This window comes from Arachis ipaensis, chromosome B07, assembly GCF_000816755.2.
Source record: "Arachis ipaensis cultivar K30076 chromosome B07, Araip1.1, whole genome shotgun sequence".
Taxonomy (NCBI): Eukaryota; Viridiplantae; Streptophyta; class Magnoliopsida; order Fabales; family Fabaceae; genus Arachis; species Arachis ipaensis.
In genome coordinates, this window is record NC_029791.2 from 16,946,513 (window position 1) to 16,956,524 (window position 10,012).

General features: G+C 48.0%; 1 protein-coding gene across 1 annotated transcript; it reads left to right on the plus strand.

Annotated features, from left to right (window-relative positions):
- LOC107606810 lies at positions 2,694 to 5,990 on the plus strand. The gene is made up of 2 exons (XM_016308826.1): positions 2,694 to 5,108; positions 5,205 to 5,990. The coding sequence occupies exons 1-2, from the start codon at positions 2,694 to 2,696 to the stop codon at positions 5,988 to 5,990; spliced, it is 3,201 nt and encodes a 1,066-aa protein (XP_016164312.1).

The window sequence follows — 10,012 nt, forward strand, 5'->3', positions numbered from 1 at the left end:
TCTTTATTTAAATAAATATTTAAAATTGATGAATTACTAAAATGCACATGAATGAAAAGGTGGATGAAAATGCGCATGACCAACTCATCGAAAAAATGGGATTCGTCACTAATTCATCCCAAACGCTCGCAAAATGGAGGAGCTGCATGTAAGGACGAACTCAGAAATGGTATCTGTTCTAGCCCGGCCCGGCTGGGTCATTGTCCTACCCGACCCGATCAACCGACTAAGAGGACCCCGCGCTCGGGTCGCGACCCGGATACCTACCTCCTGGCAGCCAGCTGTATGACAGTTGGGAAAAGAAGCTTCCAGGAAAAGGACCTCTCCTATGGGATCCGTCCTACTGACACGGTATATATGGGGAGGGTCCTACCCCTCCCCCAAGGTACGTCATTACCTCCTTTACTCTCTCACCACCATCTGCACCATTTCTGACTTGAGCGTCGGAGTGTCATTGCAGGTGGCACCCCCTCTTCGCATCGCAGCAGCTTGGTAGATCGTAAAGTCTCCGCCCCCTTCGGCTGGACCCAGACCAAGGCTGGTTCTTACCACTCCACTTCCAGAGCTCCATCGACCCGTCCGGAACCCAAAATACCGAACATTGGCGCCGTCTGTGGGGACCGGCCGAGATGGACTTTCTGTTGGGTCCGGTGGAGGCAAACGACGGAGGCGAACCACGCGGGGAGGAAATGGTTCCCCGAACGGGCAGGGTAGCCTCTGTGGCTTCCTCTCGCGAATGCACGATATCCCTCCTTCGCGCTCCCATGAGAGGCCTCCCTTTGGAGGAACAGGTAGCGACAGCGCCAGAATAATACAAGAGTTACGCCACAGGGTGCAAAACCTGGAGCGGGAGGTAGCCAGCAGAAAGCACCACCAACCAGCTCCGAGGCAAGAGCGTTCCCGATCTCCACAAAGGAGAGGGAGAAGCCCCTGAAGGAGCCGCTCCAGACGCACCGCGAGCCCCCGATCGGAGTCAGAGAGCCAAGGAGAAAGTAGGGAAGTGCCAAGAAGACGGCGAGATCCCGTAATTTACACCCGACCTCTGACAAGAAATACTGTGGAGGAAAACCGAGAAGACAGCAAAGAAAGACCAAGGAGAAGGCGACAACCTGTAATCATGGGGCAACCCCTTTCCACCATTCGATCCTCGAGGTCCGGCTACCGAAGCACTTCGATAAGCCAATGGACATGAGGTACGATGGGACCCAAGACCCCCAAAAACATCTAACAGCCTTCGAGGCCAGGATGAACTTGGAAGGGGTGGGTGATGAAGTAAGGTGTCGCGCCTTTCCCGTGACCTTAGTGGGACCGACAATTCGCTGGTTCAATGCTCTCCCCTAGGGCTCCGTAACCACCTTTGCGGACATCAGTCGCACTTTCCTGGCACAGTTCACGACGCGCATTGTCAAAGTGAAGCACCCGATCAACTTGCTAGGGGTGATGCAGAGAAACGGGGAGCCAACAAGAAGGTACCTGGATAGGTTCAATGATGAATGTTTGGAGATTGACGGTCTGACGGACTCGGTGGCCAGTTTATGCTTAACAAACGGGTTGGTGAACGAGGATTTCAGGAAGCACCTCACCACCAGGCCCGTATGGATGATGCAAGAGATCTAAAATGTGGCTAGGGAGTATATTAATGACGAAGAGATTAGCCAAGTCGTGGCAGCCAACAAGCGGTAGCCCGCCTATAACTCTGCTCGTCATCCCGGTAACGGGGAGAGGACTAAGGAGCACTCCAAGGACGGAGGTCCAGCTAAAGCTTTCAAGCCGTTTCTCTGGGTAGGAAAGTTAACAAACTACACTCCTCTGACAGCCTCGATCGTCGAGGTCTACCAGCAAATAGCCGACAAGGGCATCATGTCGAAGCCTCGACAACTCAATGATAGAACTGGAGGGAACAAAAGCCTCTATTGCGATTACCACAAGGGTTTTGGCCACAAGACCCAAGATTGTTTTGATTTGAAAGACGCTCTGGAGCAGGTGATCCGGGAAGGTAAGCTGGCTGAATTTTCCCACCTCATAAGGGAGCCAAGGAGGCGCGATCGTGACCGATCGGGCGACAACAAGAGTCACGTTATGAGGCAGAGACAGGAACCCGAGGAGGACAATGAGCGCGGCCTCACTATTGTAAATGTTGTAGTTGGGAGAGATGTTCCCCCCAGGTCGAAGTCGGCAAGCAGAAAAGACGCCAAAGTATTAGCCGTATCATCATCTAGCTCCGTGCCTCCCTCCAAGAGGGTACCATCAATATCATTCAAGCCCGAGGACCAATGGTTTGACGACTTGCCGGAGAACCCTCCATGGTGATCACAGCTAGAGTCGGAACCGGCCTAGTAAAGCGAATTCTAGTAGACACTAGAGCTTATTCGAACATCATATTCCGCAACGTGTTTGATGCTTTAGGCCTCCGAAACGCCGACTTGAAAACCCACCAGCACGGTGTGGTTGGCTTGGGAGACAAATTTATTAAGCCTGATGGGATAGTCTCCCTACCGATCTCAATAGGAAGAGGCCGAGAGAAAAGGTCGGTAATGGCGGAGTTCGTTGTTTTAAGGGACTCCACGGCCTACAACATCATCTTGGGTAGGAAAACTATCAATGAGTTTGGAGCAGTAATTTATACCAAGCTACTGGTAATGAAGTTTGTTTCTGATAATGGGTCAATTGGATCTGTCTAAGAAGATTTAGAAATGGCGGTCGCTTGCGACAACGCCAATCTCTCCCTAAGGAAGAAGTCCAAAGAAGCACCCGGGATCTTCTTGGCCGACCTAGACGCACGAGTCGACGACAAACCCAGGCCAGAACCTGAACGAGACCTAGAGAAATTTAGGGTCGGCAACTCGGAAGAAAAGTTTACCTTCGTGAATAGGAACCTCCCTCATGACCTAAAAGAACCATTGGTGGAGATGATCCGGGCAAATGGCGACCTATTCACCTGGACACCAGTCGACATGCCGGGGATTGACCATCAGATCATGTTGCACCACCTAGCTGTGAAGGCAGAGGCTAAGCCAGTGGCGCAAAGGATGAGGAAAATGTCCCAAAAAAGAGCTGACGAGGTGGCCATGCAAACGGCCGGCCTGCTAGAGGCGGGGTTCATCCGGGAACTGGACTACTCGACGTGGATATCGAATGTAGTACTAGTTAAAAAGCCCAGCGAAAAATGGAGAATGTGCGTGGACTATTCTGACCTTAACAAGGCGTGCCCCAAGGATTCTTTCCCCTTCCCTAATATTGATGCTCTTATCGACGCGGCTGCGGGATATCGGTATCTGAGTTTCATGGACGCATACTCTGGCTACAACCAGATACCGATGCACCGACCAGATGAAGAAAAGATGGTGTTCATAACGCCAGGGGGAACGAACTGCTATAAGGTGCTGCCGTTTGGATTGAAGAACGTAGGATCTATGTACCAAAGAATAATGAACAAGATATTCAGCGATCTTATCAGCAAGACAATAGAAGTGTACGTAGAAGACATTCTGGTAAAGACCACCATGGCCGAGGACCTCATCGGTGATCTAGAGAATGTGTTCGCATCTCTTCGGCAGCACGACATGAGGCTTAACCCGCTCAAGTGCGCCTTCGCCATGGAAGCCGAAAAATTCTTGGGGTTTATGATAACCCAAAGAGGAGTGGAGGCCAACCCAGAGAAATGTGAAGCGATCTTACAAATGAAGAGCCCGGGATGCATAAAAGACGTCCAGAGATTGGCGGGAAGGGTCACCGCACTATCCCACTTCTTCGGCGCATCGGCCGCCAAAGCTTTGCCATTCTTCAACTTGATGAAAAAGGGGATAGTGTTCGAATGGACCCCGGCGTGTGAAGAAGCCTTCAAGCACTTCAAGGATATAATCTCGACATCGTCTGTCCTCGGGAAATCTAAGAATAGAGAGGCACTGTACCTGTACTTAGCAATAACTGATGAGGCTTTGGCAACAGTCCTGGTGCAACAAGAAGGAAAGATCCAGCAACCAATTTATTTTGTAAGTAAGGCGTTACAAGGGGCGGAGCTGAGGTACAGTAAGCTGGAGAAGCTAGCATATGCACTCCTGACCTCCTCCCGTAGGCTGCGACAGTACTTCCAAGGACACCAAATAATCATCAGGACGGACCAGGCAATCTGCCAAGTACTCCAAAAACCCGATCTGGCGGACAAGATGATGACCTGGGCAATCGAACTGTCTCAGTATGACTTGCAGTACGAACCCAGACATGCAATCAAGGCCCAAGCCATGGCTGACTTCCTGGTAGAAGTAACGGGAAGCCCTCCTAAGATACCGAGCACATGGTGGAAGCTCCCTGTAGACGGAGCCTCCAACCAAACGTTTGGTGGAGCAGGGATCATCCTGAAAAGTCCAACCGAAGTCGTATATGAGCAATCGGTCAAGTTTGAATTCCCGGTGTCCAATAATCAAGCGGAATACGAGGCCCTTCATGGTGGCCTAGTTCTGGTAAAGGAGGTCGGGGCCACAAGAGTAGAAGTGTGTAGCGACTCTCAAGTTGTGACTTCCCAGATCAATGGAACGTACCAAGCCAGAGATTCACTATTGCAGAAATATTTGGAGAGGGTCAAAAAGCTGAGCGAGGAGTTCGACGAGGTCACGGTGCAACACGTTCCGAGAGAGAGGAACACTCGGGCAGACCTCCTATCAAAATTGGCGAGCACAAAGGCAGGAACAGGCAACCGGTCTCTGATTCAAGGTTTAGTGAAAGAACCAACGGTGACCCTGCATATAACACGGGCACCCGACCCACCCTCTTGGGTGGACCCAATCATTGATTTCTTGGAAATGGGTAAGCTCCCGGATGACGACAAGACGGCAAAGGCACTAAGAAGAGAAGCGGCCAAGTATACAGTAATACAAGGCCAACTGTTTAAGAAAGGGCTCAGCCAACCCCTATTGAAGTTCCTACGCCCCGACCAAACGGACTACGTGTTAAGGGAGGTCCATGAGGGATGTTGTGGTCACCACATCGGGGGGAAGGCCTTAGTCTGGAAGCTCGTTAGGGCCGAATATTACTGGCCCTCAATGATGGCGGATTCCAAAGAGTTTGTGAAAAAGTGCAGAAGATGCCAGGAGAATGCCAACTTCCACAAAGTGCCAGCGACCGAGCTAAGTCTACTGATGGCCTCTCGACCATTCTCACAATGGTGAGTCGATCTGTCAGGGCCTTTCCCGGTCGGACCGGGATAGGTCAAGTACCTAATTGTCGCCATCGACTATTACACCAAGTGGGTAAAGGCCGAGCCGCTGGCCAGCATATCCTCGACTAATTGTCGGAAGTTCATCTGGAGACAAGTAATAGCCAGGTTTGAGGTCCCAGAGGTCGTCATCTCATACAATGGGACACAGTTTGCCGACAAAAAATTCGGAGAGTTTCTCGCCGGCCTTGGCATAAGGCAGAAATTCTCGTCTGTTGAGCACCCCCAAACCAACGGCCAAGTCGAAGCTGTGAATAAGGTCATCCTACAAGGCCTCAAGAAGCGACTTGACCAAAAGAAGGGAGCATGGGTAGACGAGTTAGCCTCGGTTCTCTGGTCCTATCACACAACTCAGCAGTCATCTACCGGGGAGACGCCCTTCCAGCTCACCTATGGGGTGGATGCGATAATACCCGTGGAGATCAGAGAACCGAGCCCGCGACTACTTTTGGGTGGAATAGAAGAGGCCGTAGAAAAGGACTTGGTGGATGAAGCTAAAGAGATGGCCCACTTGTCGGAGACGGCGTTGAAACAAAGGATAGCCCTACGCTACAACGCCAAAGTACTCAAGAGAGAGTTTGAGCAAAGCAACCTGGTCTTACGGCGCAACGATGTCAGACTCCCGACTCCAGGGGAAGGAAAGTTGGCGGAAAATTGGGAAGGCCCGTACAGAGTAAAGGAGGTGCTCGGCAACGGCGCTTACAAACTGGAACGATTGGACGACAGAGAAGTGCCGAGAACCTGGAACGCGAGCAACCTAAGAAGGTTCTATTCCTAGCGCCGAACTAACCGGTTTAGTAAGACCCATATTACTTTATGTTTGGACTATTTGCCATTAATTGTTTAGTTGGAATTCATCGTCTTCTTTTTTATCGTTAATTAATTGTTTCATACTTATTAATTGAGTCACTTTGCCAAGTAGAAGTAACCGACGCCTTAACGACACGGTATCCCGAGACTGATCACCCCGAGAACCACTGAAGTGGCAAACGCCACAATAGACGGCCACTAAAACGGTAAAAGCCATGACCTGGCTTCATTAATTACCAACGGAATGGTAAGCAAGTATAAACGGATAGCTAATTACCAGTAAAACGGTAAAAAAACATAAAACACGTTAATTACCAACAAAGCGGGAATAAACAGTCTGTTGCATACCAACAAAACGATGAACAAGTTTGCCAAAACTACTAAAGTGTTTAAAGATGTACAAATTACAAGATCCAAAAAAAAAAATACAAGTGAGTTCACATCATTTCTTCGGAATATCAACTAGCTTGCCATGCTGGATTGTCTTGAAAACGCTAACGGCAGAGGAGTCGAAGTCGGGAGCTAGCAGCTTCACCTGAACCTTGATAGCCTCCTCGGTCATCAGGATGGCATTCTTACCTTGCTTCACGGTCTCGTTGTACTTCTTCTTCAGATCTGCTGCTTCGGTCTTGGCTGCGGTTGCCGATGAAAGAGCCTCGTCACGCTCCTTCTCAAGCTCCTTCAACCGACCTTGAGCGGCGTTGAGCTGACCTTCCAAGGAAAGCTCTCGTTTAGTAAGACACGCTACGGCAGCATCAGAGGTCTTAATCTTCTCCTCGGCTTCAGCTAGCTGTGCCTGGAGTGACTTGACCTCAACCTTATACTTGTTATTAGCCTGGACAGATGACTCAATCTTGTTCTCCAGCGATCGCGCCCCAGCCAGGGCAGTTTCCTCTTTTCTGCTATGGCGGCTCCCCAGAGCAAAGTACGGTACATCCATCTGGCCTGTGAGGAGAGATCCCCACCGTGGAAGAAGTCCTCCGTGCTGGGGAGTAGTTGGGAATCAATGAAGTTCCCGACATCGAAGTTCTTCTCTATCACCGTAAGGACTCCCTCAGGGCTAGAAGACAGTTTCCTCTTTCTTGGGTTGTGAATAACAATCACCTTTTCATCCTCCACCTCGACCTCTGGTTGGGGGACCCGGACCAGCACTGGTCCCAATCACCTCACCCTGGGTGGGTTGTGAGTGAGCCTTGGCCTTGATGGCATCATTGGGAGGCACCTCGTTGTTAGGAGTGGCAAAGGCATCATCACTATCATCAGCAAGGAATGTATTAAACAAAGCATCAAGTCCAACTTAATCGCCAGCCATCGATACTGAAACAAAACATGGAAGCTAGTTAGTCGTTAAACCGGTTGAATAAACAAGGGTAATGGCAAACATGGGTACACCACTAAACGACTACTCACATATATAACTCCTAGCCATGTCCCGATCACCCATGAGGAGATGGGAATTAACATGATTCTTCCCGAAAACGGCCAACAACACGTCGGCGACCCTCTTGTTCTCGAGAGACAACCCTTTGTACGTCACTTTGGTAAAGGCATTAGCTCCCGCCCCGAAACTCCAGTAGGTCGGGATGCGACGTTCTCTCTCCAACGTCAACCAAAAGGGATGCCAACCTTCAGCCGGGCGAACCTTAAAGTATTTATCCTTGAAACCATGATACGAATTCTCAAACAGGCCAAAGATCCTCCGACCTTGGGCTGACCGGAAAGACATGAAGCCTTTTTTAGCCTTCCTCTCTTTAGAAGGATTTGTCAAGGTAAAAAGAAATAAAAATACCTTGACGGAAGCCGGCAGCTCTAAGTACTCATACACCATCTCGAAACAGTGGATAGAAGCCCAACTGTTCGGATGCAACTAAGATGGCGCCACATCGCAGCGGTTAAGCAACGCCATTTGAAAAGGGGAGAAGGGGATGCAAACCCCTAGGTGGGTGAACATCACCTTGTACATCCAGATCCAATCGGAGATCCGGGAAGAGTGTAGGTTTAGCTGGAATATCCGTTCGTTAGCGGCAGGGACGAAAACCTGGTAATTGGCCTCCTCGTCGCCCCCTCCACAGAGATACTCGGCTTGTCGGAACTCGTCAAGTTCCTCTAGGGTCATTTGGGTGGGGGTTTCCTTCACATCCGAAGTCATCCAGGCATATCGGTCGTACGGCTGCGCCCTCACGGCGGGAACCCTCATGATAGGACGTTGGGCCATACCTACAATGGGGCACCACTCAAAGTTAGTCTAAGAGGTCGAGAGACCGGCGCTAACACCAGATTCCATAGTTTGCCTACCCAATGCCTACAGTTAAGCAAAGCCTAAATCTATGTTCAAAAAACGAAGCCTAACATCAAAAGCCTGGAATGGTTACCCCCCTAAATGCCTATGTACTGAAACTATTCAAGCACTCAATCAAATGAACAATGCGCATGCAGAATCGAAAATGGAAAAGCAAGCAGCATAACAACAGAACAAAGCTATCTAGATTAAGAGAAGGGAAAATGAGCTTACCAGGATAATACTGATGATTGAAGGAGGCTGAAAAGCTGGGGGAGATTTGGACGAAGCAAGGATTCGCAACAAGGAACTTGGGAAGTGATGGGAGAAAGCGAAAGAGATGTGATGATAGTGGAGAAGTGGAAGCGAAAGTGAAGGGAAGCCAAAAGGAAACTGACGCGTAAAGAAGCGCGAAAGACAAGGGTATAGTCGACTTTTCACGAGGGGTTTAAATCAATCATCAATGGCATTAAATGCTCGGCGCAGAAATCGAGGCGACGTGGGACGTTCCCTCAAGGCGACGAGCCTCACTCGCTCGTAGGGGGCACGCCCACACCACAACCAAGCAGCAGCCCGACCAGGCGACGACACGTGAAGGAAAGCATAACGCGCCAACTATGGCACTCATGGCCACAGCCGGCGCGCTGGAGAAACTGTTCTGGCCCGACCCGGCTGGGTCATTGTCCGACCCGACCCACCCAACCGACTAAGCGGACCCCGCGCCCGGGTTGTAACCTGGATACCTACCTCCTGGCAGCCAGCTGTATGACAGCTGGAAAAGAAAGTTTCGGAAAAAGGGACCTCTCCTATGGGACCCGTCCTACTGATAGTGTATATATGGGGAGGGTCCTACCCCTATCCCAAGATATACATGAAAAACAAGGTTTTAGACCACTCTTCTTTTTGAGATATATTTTTTGGCAGAATCGCAATTTTAAAGAATCTACAATTTTACATGGCACTTCTGCACAATTTTTACTCTACGTACTCGTACAGCAAAAGCATAACAGAAAAAAGAAGTTGAACCATAAAAACATGTATTTCTACGAGCTTGCATACAATTTTATAGACATTTAATCTTAAGAGATAAGAAGCTTAATAATGCACAAACGTCAAATTAAACGATGTCATAATATTATTACATAAGAATTAAAAGCTTTACCTCTCTAAAAGAGAGAGGGCCTATTTTTTTAGAAATAGAGTAACCGTCCATGTAATACACTGTAATGATAAAGTGGTGTATTTTTTTTTTATGAATATTATTTTTTATTTTAATTATAAAATTTAATCTTTAGATTTGAGAAGTTTTAAAATTGATAAAGAACTTTGCTTTTTAAATTTCATGACGATTGAGTCGTGAATTTTGTATATCGAAAATATTTACTTATTTAGTAACTAAATAATCACTAAATGTTAAATAAAATAAATTTTGATTTTTTTTCTAATATGTATATATATAAATTGAAAAATCTGATTTGCATTGAAATTTATGTGGAACACAAATTATTTATATATTTCAAAAAGTAAAAAGTTTAAAACTATTGATTTGAGAGACAGGTTTATGTACTAAAATTTTGATTATTTAATTTGCTGATATCTGATTTTACATTATGATAAAATATACCGAGTTTCAAATTTTTAATAACATTAAAAAACAGTTATTAATTGAATATTAAAATTAGAATAAACTATTAAAAGTACACTCGAATAAT

Excerpts from the sequence above, each read along its gene's own strand:
- LOC107606810 (XM_016308826.1), top strand. The coding sequence starts at position 2,694 with ATGGCGGTCGCTTGCGACAACGCCAATCTCTCCCTAAGGAAGAAGTCC. Across the intron at positions 5,109-5,204 it reads AGAATGCCAACTTCCACAAA|GTCAAGTACCTAATTGTCGC; the intron begins GTGCCAGCGACC and ends GGACCGGGATAG.